The sequence below is a fragment of the Mercenaria mercenaria genome, chromosome 2 (genome assembly GCF_021730395.1).
Source record: "Mercenaria mercenaria strain notata chromosome 2, MADL_Memer_1, whole genome shotgun sequence".
Taxonomy (NCBI): domain Eukaryota; kingdom Metazoa; phylum Mollusca; class Bivalvia; order Venerida; family Veneridae; genus Mercenaria; species Mercenaria mercenaria.
The window spans coordinates 24067554-24087093 of NC_069362.1; the positions used below are offsets into that span (position 1 = coordinate 24067554).

At 35.1% G+C, this 19540-nt stretch overlaps 1 protein-coding gene across 1 annotated transcript; it reads left to right on the forward strand.

The window, feature by feature from the left end:
• Window positions 1–305: 305 nt before the first annotated feature.
• On the forward strand, window positions 306–18999 carry LOC123562035 (G-protein coupled receptor GRL101-like). The gene is made up of 6 exons (XM_053524851.1): window positions 306–1618; window positions 2389–2918; window positions 6150–6277; window positions 10787–10835; window positions 11012–11235; window positions 16754–18999. Exons 1-6 carry the CDS (start codon window positions 609–611, stop codon window positions 16865–16867), a joined length of 2055 nt encoding a protein of 684 aa, XP_053380826.1. The 5' UTR covers window positions 306–608; the 3' UTR covers window positions 16868–18999.
• Window positions 19000–19540: the final 541 nt, after the last annotated feature.

Sequence of the window (19540 nt, forward strand, 5' to 3'; positions counted from 1 at the left end):
CGAGAGCTTGCACTCCCAAAAAACAGACTGTAACATCCTGACTGGAGTACGTTTAGGTCTCATTGGCCGCTGTACTTATAGTCTCAATTTGGCTACTAAATTTTGCTTACTGACCGAAACCCTCTGGGAATTGCAGAGTGGTACTCAATACCCCTACATTAGAACCAAAACATACTTTAAGAACATGAAAAGGGGCATGTTCGCGGTCTATACTCTACGGGGCATTTATATGCTTCATTGTGTCTGAAAGGGCGGATGGACCGTAATTAAACTTTAATAACTGAACTGAACTGCAAGATTTTATCAATCTAGTATGAAATAAAACATTTCTATAGTAACAGCATGTAATTTTTTGTTCTTTTAAGATTATTCACAAAATTCGAGTTTTTACATATACAAATATTTTTGAACATTTTGAAACAAATTATTTGACCGTTGTTTAACACTAATTTAGTCACTGCATGACAATATGACCGATGTACACCGTTTATATATTTCTTATGTATCCTGAATAATTTTAACACGGTTGTATTTTCTAATTATATCCTTGCAAAAGGTCACTTTATATTTCTAGTATACATATTTCAGAGTCATTACCTGTAGAATGTATGGAAGGTTATAGATGCAGTTATAGCCGTGTTTGCATCCCCCTGTCGCAACTTTGTGATGATAAAACCGACTGCCCACATAGTGATGACGAACGCATGTGTGACTTTGAATGTCCGATTAATTGCACTTGCAGTGGATATGCCGTAGAATGCAGAAAAACATCTTACAACGTTATGACTCAAGTGTCTTATACAGCACGCAAAATTGACATAAGTTACTCAGCATACTCATACGGAACACTGACATTACAGAAAAACCTACCCTTCCTAGCAAACCTAAATGCATCTCATTGCAATATCGTAAAAATAGGAGATTTTGGGAAATCTGTCAACATTATAAACCTTGACATTAGCTATAATCGCATCTCAAAAATACAGGCAAATACTTTTGTACTTTTGAAACGACTAAAAAAACTAAGTTTAGAGGGAAACTTTCTTTTAGCGATGCTCGAGTCAAATAGTTTTGCTGGTATAAAAATTACAGAATTAGAAATAAAACACACAAGGCTTACCGTATTATTGCCGCGAACATTTGCAGGACTTAACCTAAAAAAATTGGATATATCATACAATAGAATCAAAATAGTAAATGGGTTTGCCTTTGAAAACCTAAATGTGGAACATTTGTTGATAAGTGAAAAGTTCATTTCAATGTTTGACAGTAATTTATTTACTGGAATTGGCAACCTCAAATTACTGAAAACACCTGCGTACAAGTTTTGTTGCATTAAACCTTTCAATTTTCCACAGGAAAATTGTTTTCCACAGCAAGATGAGTTTTCATCATGCGATGATCTGATGAAAAGTAGAACACTTCAAGCTCTCCTTTGGACGATCGGTCTTCTATCACTGCTTGGAAATATTTTGTCAGTGGTTTATCGAATTATATATGACAGAAAACGCTTGAAATTAGGCTATGGAATCTTCGTTACCAACCTAGCTGTGGCAGATTTCCTAATGGGAGTTTATCTCATGATGATTGCAGCGGCTGATGCCATGTATAGAGACAGGTATGCTTCTTATTGCAAAACGAAACAATGACGGAAAACAAGCACAAGTATAAGAGTATAAGCATATTAGATTCTTTCAATTGTTGTAGGTTCATGTGGGTATATCTGGCTCGAGGGTTACTGCTGAGGTTCTGCTGATAATAAGGCGCTGTCGAGTAGAATAATTTTACAAAAACCTTTTCGGAATTTGAAGATTTTACGTAATGCGATTTTTGTCTAGGTTTCTTCTTGCACAGTAAGTACATGTACTTACCAAGACTGTATGGCCTTTGTATATATGAGCCGTGCCATGAGAAAACCAACATAGTGGGTTTGCGACCAGCAAGGATCCAGACCAGCCTGCGCATCCGCGCAGTCTGGTCAGGATCCATGCTGTTCGCTAACAGTTTCTCCAATTCCAATAGGCTTTAAAAGCGAACAGCATGGAGCCTGACCAGACTGTGCGGATGCGCAGGCTGGTCTGGATCCATGCTGGTCGCACACCCACTATGTTGGTTTTCTTATGGCACGGCTCATATCACAATTTAACGTTAACGTGTAATATCGGCATATATTTCAAGTATATATGGAAAAGCAATGTAACTGTGTTTGATGCGGCCATAATTGAAAATATAAGACTCGGTAAATACGAAAATATAGGATAAATTATCTAAATACTTTTCAGATAGTTCGTATCTGGAATTTATCTTTCAGTGTGTACCTGTTAGAATTTTAAAATAACGATGTAGTTCGTAATAGTAACTCATTTATACATAACTTTTATAAATTAGGTATATCGAAGTTGATGAGTATTGGAGAAACAGCGTTTGGTGCAAGATGGCCGGATTCCTTTCTACAGTATCTTCAGAAATGAGCGTTATGTTGATTTGCTGCATTACGATCGACAGAATCCTAGTAATAAAATATCCATTTGGAACAATAAGGTTTAAACCACTCTCTGCTACTGTTGCAGGTATATGTTGTTGGGTTCTTGCTAGTTTTGTTGCTGTATTGCCTCTGTCTGGGATTGAATACTTTGGAAACGCATTTTACGGGAGATCAGCGGTTTGTCTTGCACTCCCTCTAACACGACAAAAAACACCAGGATGGCAGTACTCTATCGTTGTTTTCATCGGCTTGAATTTCATATTGTTCTTACTTATTGCCATGGGTCAACTTCTAATTTACGGCGAGATTAAGAAGCATGCGGCCCTAAAGAGGAAAATGAACGTAGCGAGGAGTAACGACTTGACTGTAGCGAGGAATCTCCTTCTCCTGGTTCTCACAGATTTCATGTGTTGGTTTCCAATTGGTTGTATGGGTAAGGAGATTAACACAATTTGCTTTTTAACATTGGGTTTTAAGAGAATTTAAATTATGACTTGCAACTTGAGATTAATGATTCTTTTTTATTACCATAACAGACATTGTACAAACTGTGTACAGCTTTTGTCAGTTAGGGAGATAGTAAATACTAGACACAAAGCATTTTACGTCTGTATAACACTTTACCGTCGTGTTAGTTATTTCATTTTGATTCAGAAGGACTGCTTATTTACAGACTAGTTAAGTTACAAAAAAAATATTCTGAATTAAGTTTTAAAGATTCTGAAACCGTTTAGAATCGATTAGCTAATAGTCCGTATTAAAATTCTGTTAATCTTTTTTTTTCTAAAGGTTTTGGAACGTGGATTTCTTGGTTGAAAAAAAAATCCTTCTTTTTATTGCAGTTTCTGATCTAACATTAATTAAAAGTAAACTCCTTGATGTAAGCTCACAGGAAAGCTAACATGTGATACGTAAAGAAACAAAAGCTTTAACATTTCTATTTATCATAATCTTTAGTGCCATGTTGTATTTTACATTTCTTATTTTAGATAGCAAATCAGTTTTCTTTGCTCTATAACCAGAGAAAGAATCTTAATCTTCTTTAAGTAGAAAAGAGGCAAAAATGTTCAGAAACAAGTATTTTGTTCCCAATTGCAGCTTGAACTAGTCAAAGAACATTTTTGCATGCCATATTCAACATGATGCTAAAATAAAATCAAACGAATAATTATCTTTGAAGCATGCTTTTCGTCCAGAAACTTCATTAAGATGGAGTTATCAAGAACCTGTGAAAATACCGAGAACTGCACTATTTGTTGTCATCACACTATTTATCCGAACGTAATGACTGTTCCTGATCCATGACCTTATCATCTGTTTGAAGCAAAGAAATATGAATTGTTTAATAGCTCTTTGTTTGAAGACAGTCCTTTGACCCTCAGCCTGTTTTTTCCTTTTTCAAATTTATTCATAAAACAGCATGTTTATTGACAAAGTCCACAATATTACATCAAATGAAGTTCACAATATAACATACAAATGTGTAAGATTAGTAATATAGAAGATGTTTATATGTTTCAAACAAAATGATAAGCATTACATATAATTTCTTTGGCAATAGTATTCTAATGCATTCAGAAATTTATTAAGAAATAGTAACTTATAATCTTTATTTCTTGACAAATATTTAACCACAGTTAATATATCAGTGTGCAATATTTCGATCATATTAATAAATTTCTTTCTTCGTTCGCTGAAGAGATACGTCTTGTAAATACGGTATGTTATTATACTGAGTAAAATATTAATATCCTGGTATTCTTTATAATCAATTTTGTAACCAATTACTATGTTATTCATAGTTTTCACCGATTTATTTAAACCACACTTACTAAGTGCTTCATGAACGATCTTCCAGAAATCTGATAAATAACTGCAATTGATAAAGAAATGACAACTGTCTTCAATGCAATTACAATGATAGCAGTTCGGACTATCTATTATTTTCCAAGTAAAAAGATTCAAGTTTGTAGCAACAATACGATGAATCAATTTGTATTTTAGCTGTTTTATTTTATTGTCAGGAATGATTTTGTTTCTAAAGTAGTAAAATGCATTCCAATTTATTTGATGACCAATTTGTGTTTCCCAATACCTATGAATATACGGTGATTCAATTTTCTTGCTAACAAGTACCATATACATATCCTTATTGGTAACGTCAGTAAAATGTTTCCTTTTTACATCAGGGAAGGTTAAATTTGTTCTAACTTTAGTCAAATAAGAGTCTTTTGATTTTAAAATTATTTTCCATTCCTTAGGAATTGCGTTTTTCAGTATATTTATTTCTGATATCCAGTTATTTTTTACCTTGAGACTATTGAGTATTTCAGCTTTCTCTGACAATAAATCATTAACAAAAAGTATATTAGAATCTATCCACTTGTTGAATATAATACATTTTCCTTTATGCTTAATGAAGCTATTACCCCATATTAACTGTTGTCTTATTTTATCAATATTGTTGTGGAGAGATCTGTTGAACTCTGTCCATATTTGTAGTACATTTTTATAAAAGGCAGGTAATACAAGTTCTGACTGTGGTAGTGATTTAACCCTTACCCTGCTATATTTCTATAATGGACTGGTCCATCTTTCAATTTGGACAGTACCACTTATTACTCAAAGGGGTTTTCATTGAAAATTTACTGACTGAATAGCGAACAGTGCAGACCATGATCAGACTGCACGGATCTGCAGGCTGATCTTGGTCTGCACTGGTCGCAAAGACAGAATCATCTGCCGCCAGCAGGCTAAGGGTTAATAGAATCTAAATTCATCCTAAATACTAAGAAATTCCTTCCATATTGATTTAGGAAAAAAGAAGGGATAACCTTCCAATTCGCGTTTTCAGCAGAAGTTAAATTTTTTACTCATTTAATTTTCATTGTTTTAGAAAAAGAATCAATATCTACCATATCAAGGCCTCCATCACTTTTATGGCTGATTGTAATTGAACGTCTAATTTTATCATTTTTACCATTCCAGAAAAACCTAAAAAATATGGCGTTAATCTGGTTATAATGATATCTTTAGGTACTTCTAAATTTTGCAATAAGTATGTGAACTTTGGTAAAGCTAAAGATTTCAGTACAAGAATTTTCCCATAAAATGTTAAATTTCTTTTGCTCCAGTTTGAGAGAAGTTTTTGGCATTGCTGAAATTTTTCATTCCAGTTAAGGTTATTACATTCGTCTTTTTTGTTACCAAAGTACATTCCCAAAGCTTTCACATAATTTTTTGTAAAATTTATATTATAAATATTTGTGCATGTATTTTTCTTCTGATTTCCATAGACCTTCTGTTTTTCTTTTATTTAATTTCAAACCTGAATATTTGCCAGATTCTTCAATCTCAGCGATTGCAATAGGAATTTCATTGTGATTTTTTAGAAAAAGGGTGGTATCATCCACTAGTTGTGTCAATTTTATTTGGTTAGATACATCAGTTTTTACAGTTATTCCATTGTCTTGGTTTGATCGTATTTTTATTGCCAAAGCGAGAATCATACCCTTAGACCAACGAGCCTAGACCTTGGCCCTCAGCCTTAGCCATTGACCTAACATTTAATTAATATGACCATTCTATAATAAATAACTAGGCCATTGTGGAATTCCACGTTATCGACAACAATATCATACCAAAGTTGGCATTTACATTTTAGGGATAATGGCTTTACGTGGAAGCTACGTGCCAGCTGAAGTGTATGCATGGACGGCTGTCTTAATATTGCCCATCAACTCGGCTTTAAATCCATTTTTGTACACATTTTCGACTGTTCTTGGAAAAAAGGTAGGATGATCAAGACACAGTCAGCATTACATCTGTAAGTTTCTGTATTTACATATGATAGTACTACTACAATTTAACATTTAATTCCCGATACATCCTAATATACTAGTGTTGAAGTAAATTTATGCACCCAGATCTTCTTAAGTATCAAATATTTTCCTGTACCTAAAGTTTGTCACTTCAGCCGTTGCACAAGTCATGAGCATATACTTAAACCGAAGTATTGATTACATAAGCATTCTAAAAAGGCAAAAACAAATGAAACTCTCTTCAACTCCCGTGAATTTTGCTTACCTAAGAGCAAATTCACGATGACATTACTCAGTGCATACTGTTACGGAAAAGATAGAAAAGAAGCCAACAACAACCTTTTAAATACTAATCTGTTTCATTTAAGAAACAATTATGAAACAAAATTTCCAGATTGCCACAATATAATACCATCACAGCAAATTATAAATTACACTAGTGGCACTATTTGTAAATGGAAAGTAAAAAAAAAAAAACGTGGAATTTTAAGTCCCCCGCCATTTTTCTTTTTACAAACTGACCAAGAAAAAATAATTGTACTGAAATATTTGGAGGATGTTTCTTGGTTGAAAGTGTGAAGAAATAGAAAAGAAAGTAATGAAAAGGTTTAATGTTCATAGGCCTATACACTGAAGTATTTTATTATTTCATAATAAAGTTTATAATTTGTTGATATTACTTAGTACTCTGGTCAAATACCTCTGACCAGAGACCATTATGAGTTTCATGTCGAAATAACCGATTTGAATATAAATGACTACCAAATGATTTAAATTCTTGTAATTTTCAATAATAAAAGAGCCCAAACTGTGAAGACACTGGCGTAAAGTAACCCTTACAGAAGCAAGCCTCTGTGGTGTACAAGCTGCGTATTTGCTGTGTATATGCCGCGAACACAGTAGTACGCCAGATGAGTACATTTTATATACACCGCATGCCGCGTACATGCCGCGTACTATTTCGACGAGTACACAGCATGTACGCAGGAGGTCACTAGTACACTTCAAGTACGCAGCACAGACTCTGAAAATTTAAGGAGTACACTGCATGTACGCAGGAGGGACTTGTACAAGAAAATAGTACACTGCATGTACACCGCAGATACTTCAAAATTTATAACACTTCTATTTAGTTGCATTAAAGTTGTTTCCCCTTGATGCAGTTACGCCATTTTCTTCAGATGTTTACCAAATTACATGCTACAAAAATTGATTTATTTCATTGAAAGTGGATGAAGAAAAGCATACTAATTTATTTGATAACATCAATCTACATTATTTTGGTAAGGGTAAATACTTATTGATGCATGTCACTTATCTTTTTTCTGTTTTTTTCTGTCAAATGATCAGCATTTGCATAAGAAAGTTGGTGGGGTAAGGAATTTACATTATCACAGCAGTTTCGCCACAAGAGTACACAGCATGTATGCAGCAGGAGTACACAGCATGTACGCCGCAGGACTCGGGCCAGGAGTACACAGAATGTACGCCGCAGGAGTACACAGCATGTACGCTGCAGGGGTAGAACACCGCAGGCTCATTTGCATGTGAAAAGTGTATGTGCCGCGTACATGCTGCGTACTATTTCCCGCACACTAAATCCGTCCAGCGTACATCCTGTGTACTATGTAGTTCACAGCATGTACGCAGCAAGTAGTACGCGGCAGAGCTCATTTGCATGTCAAAAGTGTACTACAAACGTACTATCGGTGTATGTGCGGTGTATATCCTGCGTACTATTTAAAGCCCTTGATTTCAGTACACATCATGTACGCATCATATACGCTGTATGTACACAGCAAGAGTACGCAGCAGGCCTTTTTCTTCTGTAAGGGAACTGCCGAACTTGACCTATATGTTACAGGAAGACATATTCTGTTTAAGTCTGGTAGAATTCAAAGAAAAAGTAGTATAGTTATCAAGCAGAAATGTAAATTTTGAGTGTTTCTACTGGCCATTACTCTAACTTATACAGCCATGCATCTTTTACACAAGTATGGTTGACATCAAAGAAAAATTGCACCAATTATCGAGCAGACACTGTGGGCGGTAGCAAATTATAACAAATTCAAGGCCCATATATCTCTGGAGATACTGCTTTTCGAAGATGGCCTGGATGTTATGTATACTTTGTCCGCTTCCTGAGAAAACAACAACAGATTTTTTTGTACCGATTGCCCAGGGACGCTTTGAGCATTGCAGCTGTGAAGGGGATTGGTTTTGGGAGGGGGTATTTCTTGAACGGGGTCCGGGGTGGCCCCGAAAAATTTTTACATTTAGATAAGGAAAATGTAGACCGTGTGTTTTGTTCATAGGAGATAACTCCTGAGGCTATTCAAATTTTGAATAATTACGTCCCTTTTCTTCCAAAAACATACGATAATCAGAGCCAAGGCTGATGAAGTCAGACTGTAGAAAAGAATTATTTTTTCTAAAGGCAAAAAGATTATCTAGTCGGTAACCAGATTAGAGAAAATGGTGCAGTCTGTCGACTTCTTGGACTGCTCAGTAGCCGTTGAACATACTTTCCCCCCACTTGTCACCCCTACTTACAGTTTGCTATGATGTCTGTACATGCCAGATACGGACAATGTCTTGCCAGGGTGGAATCAGTAATGTCTAAGTAGGGGATCAAGCACAAGACCCTGACTTAAAGAAGTAATCCTATCCTTATGCCATTTTAGTCATTAAATGGCATTATAAAAGTAAAACGCAATTCACTGTTTTCTTTATGAAATAAGCACTAATTATATACCCGAATATGATCGCTTTGGAATTGTAAAATTGCGAGGCTGATTGGCCTTTTCCATTGTAACTCTTGTTACTGTAACTTAATCTGTAAAATCTATGAGGATTTTTTTTTTACATTTGATGCATTGAATTTAATTGTTATGGTTTTTGTTTTGTTTTGTTTTGTTTTTGATATTTCAAACAAGATGTTTAGGTGTCAAAAATATTTAATTAAATATATTTTATGCAAAGACATTTGCGATTGTGTTTTAATCATGATTTTAACCTTTATTGGCAGAATTTCAGACACAACATTGATTGCAACTGGGCAGTGAGCAATTAAATATGATTAACTTTCATTAATTAATGTATCGCCTATAATCCGAGTCGGCAGGGCTTGAAAATACAGTGACTTTAGTCCTTGCGAATTACCGATTTTGTGTACAATACCTTGTCACCAAGGTGATCTAGCAAGGTGTCAGCGATATGACAAGATTCTATGTACATATCAGTCGCCGATGCATTACATGATAAAATGACAATTGGCAAGGGAAGACCGCTGTATTTATTCTCAATTATATTTTCTAGCGTTTAAAAAAATATGAGTTCGACATTTCGCCGTTCCTTGAAATACTGGGGCGGCGGGTGCCGCCCCTGCCGTCCCAACCCCTACACCCTTGTTGCCATTAACTGCATTTAGCGAATATAATATATTTGTCAATAAGCCAGTCTAACATATAATAAGATGATCGTCTCAACTTGAAAATGCAATGCAATTATTTTTGAATTTCGTAGATGTAACATTGATGGTAAAAATTAAATGTAAAATATGAATTAAAATTACTTCAACGTACAGTTCAACAGCTGTAATCCATGCGAAATATGTAACACATACATTGCTACTTTAACGTATCCAAGAGAACTTTCGAAATTATTCTTAGAAAACTTGAATTGAAATCGCAGGAGCGTAATTTTGATTTAGATAAAATTGTCTTAAATCCTTTTCTTACACAAGTAAAACTTCAATATTTTTTAAAAGTAAAATCGTAAAAGATATCAAATCAGAAAAGGGTGTCTACATAATTTTTATACACAATTAAATTCTTCAAAAGTAATCGTACTAAAGGTTAGTTCTGTGAGTTTCTTTATTATTCAAAAGATTCTAATATTGGAACAGAAATCTCTAGAATGAAAATGAATACTGAAAAACAGAATTTGTCAAACTGATATGCATAGCAATTTACGTCGCACGGTCAGATAAAAGAACTTAATTTAATTAAAGTATCAAACTTAATTTAATTAAAGTATCAAACTGTGACTTAGTTCTTTTACTGTGATATTTAACCCTTATCCTGCTAAATTTCTAAAATGAACTTGTCTGTCTTTCAATTTGGACAGTACCATTAACTGTAAAAAGGGATGCTTACCAAAAATATACTGTCTGAATGGCGAACAGTGCAGATCATGATCAGACTGCATGGATGTGCAGGCTGATCATGATCTACATTAGTCTCAAAGGCAGACTCAATCGTGTCCAGCATAATAAGGGTTAAGATGTTTACACATCTATTATTTATTTCCTTTAAGACATGTGATTATTTCTACGGCTTTTCTTGAATTGATTCATATTTGATTTTATAAGAATATAGTCAACATTACGGGCACTAAAATGACATCATGAATAAGATATTCATGGTTTAATACTGTACTGTTATCAGTAACTGAAGAAACCCTTTATTTTTTTATTCAGAACTTCAATCCAGATGTGGAAGAACAAGATCGCAGTGACCTAAGCAAAGGTATACACTGGTTTATGAGACACACGCAATTAATAATTATGTATGCACATTTTAAGTATCAAGCCAATAGTTTTATTTGAAAAATAAAAATCTCTTTGATTTCTTTATCTCTTAATTTTACAAAATTGTCTTTAATACCATTCTCTAAGTGTTTTAATTTTCTCTTAAATTTTCAGATATAGCGCTAGCAGTGACAGGCATACTACCATACTTCAGTATGCGGCCTTGCAGAAGACATGCTTTAGGCAAACAGCTGGAAGGTGAGAGAATGGCGAACCGTGAAAAATTCTGTGTAGTGAATCACCTGGTGCGATGTATCGACTGCCTGCACTCCAATGAATTAGTTTTAAGAAAGATAACAGTGGATAGCATTTTCGTTCGTTTGCAGTTACCTAGCAATGTAAGTAAAAGAGTATGTATGTTTACATATAGTTTATACCCCGATTACTGCAAAGGTATTGGTCTTTACATTCGTTTCCTTACCAATCAAAATAATATACGGTAATTTTATACACATTCTTTTTCATTCATCTAAGGACTTTCGTTTTTGCCCAGATTTCACACTCGAATGATATGATCATGTATTTAGAATCAATATCATGTCATGACTGGTGACCTTGTTTTTGACCCCATCTGACCCAGATTTGAACCTGACTTATGGATCATCAAGATTAACACTCTGACCAAGTTTCATTAAGATATGGTCATAAATGTGGCCTCTAGAGTATTAACTAGCTTTTCCTTTGATTTGACCTAGTGACCTAGTTTTTGACCCTACATGACCCAGGTTCAAAACGGACATTGAAATCATCAAGATAACATTCTGACCAAGTTTCATGAAGATACAGTCATAAATGTGACCTCTACAGTGTTAACAAGCTTTTCCTTTGATTTGACCTGGTGTCCTAGTTTTTGACCCCGGATGACCCAATATCAAACTCCTCCAAGATTTTATTTAGGATAACATTCTGACCAAGTTTCATTAAGATTGGGCCAAAAATTGTGACCTCTAGAGAGTTAACAAGCTTTTCCTTTGATCTGACCTGGTGACCTAGTTTTTGACCCCAGATGACCCAATATCAGACTCGCCAAGATTTTATTGAGGGTAACATTCTGAGCAAGTTTCATTAAGATTGAGCCAAATTGTGACCTCTAGAGTGTTAACAAGCTTTTCCTTTGATTTGACCTAGTGACCTAGTTTTTGACCCCAGATGACCCAATATCAAACTCCTCCAAGATTTTATTGAGGGTAACATTCTGACCAAGCTTCATTAAGATCGGGCCAAAATTGTGACCTCTAGAGTGTTAACAGTCAAATTGTTGACGACGGACGGACGGACGATGATGGACGACGGACACAAGGTGATCACAAAGGCTCACCTTTGAGCACTTTGTGCTCAGGTGAGCTAAAAAGTAAAAGACTTTTGTTGGTCTGAGATAAAGCTCTGGTAGTCCTAGATCTTTCGTGCGCGTTGCACAGCTCAAAAAGTGGAAACGAGCCAGCCAACTAGCGCCCGCGATTTACTACAAATTAAATTATAGCGCCCGCGATTTACTACAAATTAAATTAAGTGTCAGATTTTAACACGAAATTCTAACGTCTTTTTTTTGTACTTAAGCAATTGAGCCGTGCCTTGAGAAAACCAACATAGTGGTTTTTCGACCAGCATGGATCCAGACCAGCCTGCGCATCTGCGCACTCTGATCAGGATCCATGCTGTTCGCAAACAGTTTCTCTAATTGCAATAGACTTTGAAAGCGAACAGCACGGATCCAGATCAGACAGAAACGCACAGCTCAAAAAGTGGAAACGAGCCAACCAACTAGCGCCCGTGATTTACTACAAATTAAATTACGTGTCAGATTTTAACACGAAATTCTAACGTCTTTTTTTTGTACTTAAGCAATTGAGCCATGCCATTAGAAAACCAACATAGTGGCTTTTCGATCAGGATCCATGCTGTTCGCAAACGGTTTTTCTAATTGCAATAGACTTTGAAAGCGAACAGCACGGATCCTGATCAGACAGAAACGCACTATGTACATGCAGATATAGTTGTGCCGACAAAACGTTCAGCTACCAATCTCGGGACTGTGAGTTCGAGACACCTGTTTGACCATTTTCATTATCATTCTTTTTTAAATTTCATCTGTAAACTTAGCATGCAGGAAAATTGTCACTTTTCATGATTTATTGTTCATTTATTGAAAGAAATACACAAGTATTTGACATTCTTCTACATACTGGGTACAAGTTATTACCATAAAATGTTGTAAGAATAAAAACAGTATCGATAAAATGACTTTGTATTGATTTAATGGAAACAATCTGAATTGAAATCGAACCCACGGTAACATGCGTGGAAGTCGGAGAACTTATCACTACGCCCCTGTGCCATTGCTAAACTATGCATGTTGTTTTGGTCAATTTAGATATTTTCAGGTTACAAATATGGTGTAAAATAAAGAAAACGCCCGAAAATATTGGCGAGGATTAATGAGTGGCACCTGTCAATACTAACGGACAACAACTTTCAATTTATAAAATAATGCGACCCGCCCGCTTAGCTCAGTAGGTAAAAGCGTTGGTCTACGGATCGCGGGGTCGTGAGTTTGATCCTCGGGCGGGGCGTATGTTCTCCGTGACTATTTGATAAACGATATTGTGTCTGAAATCATTAGTCCTCCACCTCTGATTCATGTGGGGAAGTTGGCAGTTACTTGCGGAGAACAGGTTTGTATTTGTACAGAATCCAGAAACACTGGTTAGGCCCGCTGTAACATGACTGAAATACTGTTGAAAAATGGCGTTACACCCAAAACAAACAAACAAAAAAATAAAATAATGCTATCTCTGTTCTAGGATCGATCTGGGATAGTATGATGCAGGGAAGCGATAAATAAATTTTGGAGTTTAGGTTATACAAATACTGAATATTTTTGTAGACTGTTTTTATATTGATCTAAGTATGTGGAAAAAAAATCCTACACATTTTGTGAAACAGGCTCAAGAGCATCTTTTAGCTTAAATATATCACTTAGAAATAACATAACATTTTCTTCAGTGCAAATCTGTATTTCAAATAAGGTGAATGACGGCTAATTAATGATTCTCCAGAGGACTGGTTTCTCATTTTGTTTGACCTGCAGCAAGTAAACAGTACAGGTTAATACTGCCTATTACTGTAATTGTATATTTAGATTTTATGCCATTCATTTCTCTATGTACAATAAAATCTGGCCTAGCCTGGCCCGACCCAGTCGAAAATTGGGCTCATCGGGCCAGGCCAGAGGCCAGAGATTGGAACATGCCCAGTCAAGTGTGACTTACCGAATTAAAATGTTCCTTCTCTTGTTCTGAAGAGAAGGAACAATAATACACAGTCTCCAAGTGAAACCAATCAATTTTCTCGATAATAATAAAAAAAAATGCAAAAAATGAACAGTATATAAAAAGTGAGGGTCGACAATGTTAATTTGTGACAAAAGTATTTTTTGAATTTATCAAGTCTTTTAGAAATCTGGCCCGTATATTCACAAATCAAGCTCTAAACGCAGTGACCGTGTTTTGGGAAGGGTCAAAATATCTTGAAAATTTTTGTCAGAGGGTGAAGTAAATAACATTTTGGTGTCTTTCATTGAAATTTAGCAAGTAGTTTGTAGAAAAGCAACCGCTTCGAGTGCGGGACGGGGGTTTACCCTTACAGAAGCAAGCCTCTGTGGGGTACATGCTGCGTATTTGCTATGTATATGCTGCGAACACAGTAGTACGCCAGAGGAGTACATTTTACATACACCGCATGCCGCGTACATGCCGCGTACTATTTCGACGAGTACACAGCATGTACGCAGGAGGTCACTGGTACACTTCAAGTACGCAGCACAGACTCTGAAAATTTAAGGAGTACACTGCATGTACGCAGGAGGGACTTGTACAAGAAATTAGTACACTGCATGTACACCGCAGATACTTTGAAATTTGTGCAGTACACTTCATATACGCGGGAAAGACTTGTACAATTTCTTTTGGCATTTATACTCAGTTTTTTTTTATAAGTTAAAGTCTGAAGTAAACTTCATATACACGGGAGGGACTTGTTCATTTTCTTTTGGTGTTTATACTTCGATTTTTTTTAGGTAAAAGTCTGAAGTACACTTCATGCAGGAAGGATTTGTACATTTTTTTTTTTTTGGAAGCAAGAACTTGATTTCCGAGTAACTTTTATCTTAATAGCATAGAATAGTTCAGATTACCGGTATTCTGAACAATGAAAATTTGCCATTTACTATTTGCAATGTTCATTTGTGAAGCTTACATCTTAGTGATTTCTGAGCTGCACCTTGCATGCAGTGTAAAAATATATTCTTTTTCATTTTGAATTAATCCTGGAGCTTTCTAACTTGGATAATTGAAAAGCCTTATTTGAACTTCGTTGCATTACATTTTGTAATACATGAAATAATTACCAAGATAATGCCTCAACAGCGCCCGAATGAGAGGAATTAATATCTCTCACTGTTATTTGAATATTCTTAAGCAAAACACCATTCTATCATGTTTTATAAAGGCTTTAATGCTCATTATGTTAACTCATTAAGGCCTCATCAGATTAAAAAGTTGTTTATTGGATTTGCCGCTCGTATATTTTCAGAACGTTTTTGGCTAATTGCGCTCGCCCCATTGGAAAAAATCAATCCAAAATTTTTTGGTGCGCTACTTTTTACGGACGTAAAAGTGCATAAATGCTTATATAATTCCAGTCCTAGATTGTTCTCAGATGGATTTTAATCAAAATAAATACATACTACGCACACATCGTCTATAATAAATCATAACACTTATATTTAGTTGCATTAAAGTTGTTTCCCCTTGATGCAGTTACGCCATTTTCTTCAAATGTTTACCAAATTACATGCTACAAAATTGATTTATTTCATTGAAAAGTGGATGAAGAAAAGCATACTAATTTATTTGATAACATCAATCTACATTATTTTGGTAAGGGTAAATACTTACTGATGCATGTCACTTATCTTTTTTCTGTTTTTTTTTCTGTCCAAATGATCAGCATTTGCATACAAAAGTTGGTGGGGTAAGGAATTTACATTATCACAGCAGTTTCGCCACAAGAGTACACAGCATGTATGCAGCAGGAGTACACAGCATGTACGCCGCAGAACTCGGGCCAGGAGTACACAGCATGTACGCCGCAGGGGTAGTACACCGCAGGCTCAATTGCAAAGTGTATGTGCCGCGTACATGCTGCGTACTATTTCCCGCATACTAAATTCCTCCAGCGTACATCCTGTGTACTATGTAGTCCACAGCATGTACGCAGCAAGTAGTACGCGGCAGAGCTCATTTGCATGTCAAAAGTGTACTACAAACGTACTATCGGTGTATGTGCGGTGTATATCCTGCGTACTATTTTAAAGCCCTTGATTTCAGTACACATCATGTACGCATCATATACGCTGTATGTACACAGCCAGAGTACGAGGCAGGCCTTTTTCTTCTGTAAGGGTAGGGCAGGGTAATGGGTTCGCTGTCTGGCGTTTACCGAAAGACGAAAAAAATAGAACCATAAGCTCAATGAAATTTACTGAACTCTCAGCATTAAAAACCAAACTGGCTTCTCCTCTCATACGCTCTTAGCAAAAGTTACCATCGGGAAGGAGGTGCAGAAATAAACTAATAAAGGTTGAAATCTATGTAAATAGATAAATTTTAACCAATTGTTTGTTACGGAGAAATATACTTACACTTTACATGTGTAGGAAAGGTCGCCACATCTTCACGTTGTTATACTTTTGAAGAATAAAAACTGTTAATCAACTAAGTTAATCTGACAATATTTGAGCTGTATAATTGCATTTTGTATCAACTACAATCATTAACGCGATCTTTGTTTTTCCAGAAAGTTGCTGGGATACAGGTTGAGCAGCCTAGTGTGTGTAAGAACAAAACAGAACGTGCAGAAAATATGTATCAGCTTGCTGTCCTAGTGAGACAACTTTTCCCAGAGTTGTGAAAATGGACTTTTTTCCCTTTTCGTCACATATATTTTTAGGATATATTATTGTATTTTATAAAATAATTATTTTAATGACCAATATATAATTCACATAGAAAGAATGGTGCATTTTTCGGGGTTTCATTATTATTATTATTTCAATTTGACATTTTTCAAAATAAATTAGCGGCGGAATTCAGCGAAACTTCAAAGGAAACTTCTATTCTAGAATCAAATTTTATCTTCATTTTCTGGCTGGATAATTTTTTCACTGAGTTATTGCCCTTTGATAATTCGATACGAGTATACTATAGTACCATTTCTTGTCTGGAATATTTCTCAGCAACAACCCTTTGCGTTTGAAATTCTATGAAACTTCATAGGAGGACATGCGCATATCATCTTCATGTTTCGGTCAAATGGATTTTCACCGAGTCAGTACTCTTTGATTGTTCAACATTAGTACACGCTTTTCCTCGAATTTAGCGAAAATTCATTTTAAGCTTTCCTTCAAAGTGGCTAGGCATATTATCTTTGTGATTAGGTCGGTTGATTATTCACTGAGTAATTCTCTTTGATTATTTAACACGAGTATACTATAGTACATTTCAAGTACATTTATAGTACAGATCAATTTAAACTAGCTAAAATAACTCCAATATTCAAAAAAGGGTCTAAATCAGAAAAAGAAAACTATCGCCCAATATCAGTTTTGCCTGTATTATCAAAGGTCATTGAACGTCATGTCAGTGACAGTTTGAAAGCCTACCTTGAAAGCAATAAGTTTTTATATGAATATCAATCAGGATTTAGAAGTCATCATTCCTGTGAAACAGCCCTTACATCTATAGCTGATAAATGGATAAATGCTATTAACAATGGACAGCTAGTTGGTACAATATTCTTAGACTTGTCTAAAGCATTCGACCTAGTCAACCATTCGGTACTGCTACAAAAACTAAAAATATATAACTTTAGTCAAGAATCACTAGATTGGTTTAAATCATATTTAAGTAATAGATTTCAAAAAGTATGTATTTCTGGAAAAATATCTGAATCAAAGCCAATAATGTCTGGTTACCCTCAAGGCTCTGTGCTTGGCCCTCTACTTTTTATTTTATATATTAATGATCTGCCCCAACATCTGAAAGACTGTTTCACTGATATTTTTGCAGATGATACAACCTTAACTGTTGTTGGAAACACCAAACAAGAAATCAGTTCTGAATTACAGTCTGTACTCTTTAAAATTGAGGACTGGTGCAAGCATAATTATATGACAGCTAATGTACAAAAAACCAAAGCAATGTTTATCTCATCAAGAGGAACTAATAAAGATACTTTGAACCCATCGCCTCTTACATTCAACAATGAAACTGTCGAATATACAGAATCAGAAAAACTGTTAGGTGTACATGTCAGTAATAACTTAAGCTGGAAAGATCATATTGATAACACACTAAAGAAATGCAATTCCTTACTTTATCTTTTACAACGAATAAAATGCTACCTAGATATTCCCCAGAGAAAACTTTTCTTTAATGCTTATATTTTACCCCACTTGGATTATTGCTGCACGATTTGGGGTAATTGCAACAGGGATTCAATGGAAAAAATTACAAAATTTCAAAAAAGAGCAGCTCGAATCATCCTTGATAAATGTTTTGATTTTCCATCTGAAGATTTGTTTAAAGAGCTGAACTGGATGAAATTCAATGAACGACTGCATTATAAGAAAGCAATTTTAGTCTTTAAATCAATTAACAATCTCAGTCCATCCTATCTTCAAAGTAAATTTAAATTTGTACATAATCCTTACATTAATTTAAGATCAGAATCAAATAAATGTCTTGAAGTACCTAAACCAAACTTAGAACTGTACAGAAAATCCCTTGAATACTCGGGACCAAAAATCTGGAACACATTACCTCTTGAAGTAAAAAATTCTAACAGTCTTGAGCAGTTCAAAAGATCCTATTTAACAAACTGGAAAATGAACAACATAACATATGCTTAGAATGTTGTAATCATGCTATTGTCAAATTTGTATTTGAAATCTATTTGTAAATATTGTACATAATTTTGAGGCCCACTTGGAAGATTGGGCATGCCTAATAGTGTTGCCTCAATAAATAAAGTCATTATTATTACATTTCTTGTACAGAGTATTTCGCAGCAACTGCTCGCTTGAATTAAGCGAAACTTCCAAGGAAGCTTCATTTCGAATAGGATATATGCCGGTTATCTTTTTTCCAGCCGTATAATTTTTCACTTAGTTATTCTCATTTTAATGTTCAACATTTGTAAATATCGCGTCATCCTTATCCGAAGTTTGTCTTTGCAACCACTGAAAACTTGATACGAAGTTGCTTCACACGAAAATCGATATGTGCATATCTTGTGTGTGCTTTTTTTTTTCAATACTTCTAGCTGGAGTTCTAAGAAACTTCTTTGGTAGCTTCACTACTATTTTTTTTTCATAAAATTTATTTACGATAGTTACATTTTATAATTTACAATTTAAAATGACAGAGCTGTAAAGCGGCTCTGCAACCTGCTTCTCAAAAGAAAGAAGGTAGTCAAAAAGGAAGCAAGGTGATGGAAAGATCTTTGAATCTAAGAATAATCTTTGAATTAGAATAAACGAAAATATAAAGTCCTAATTGTAATATATAACACGAATATCGCTAT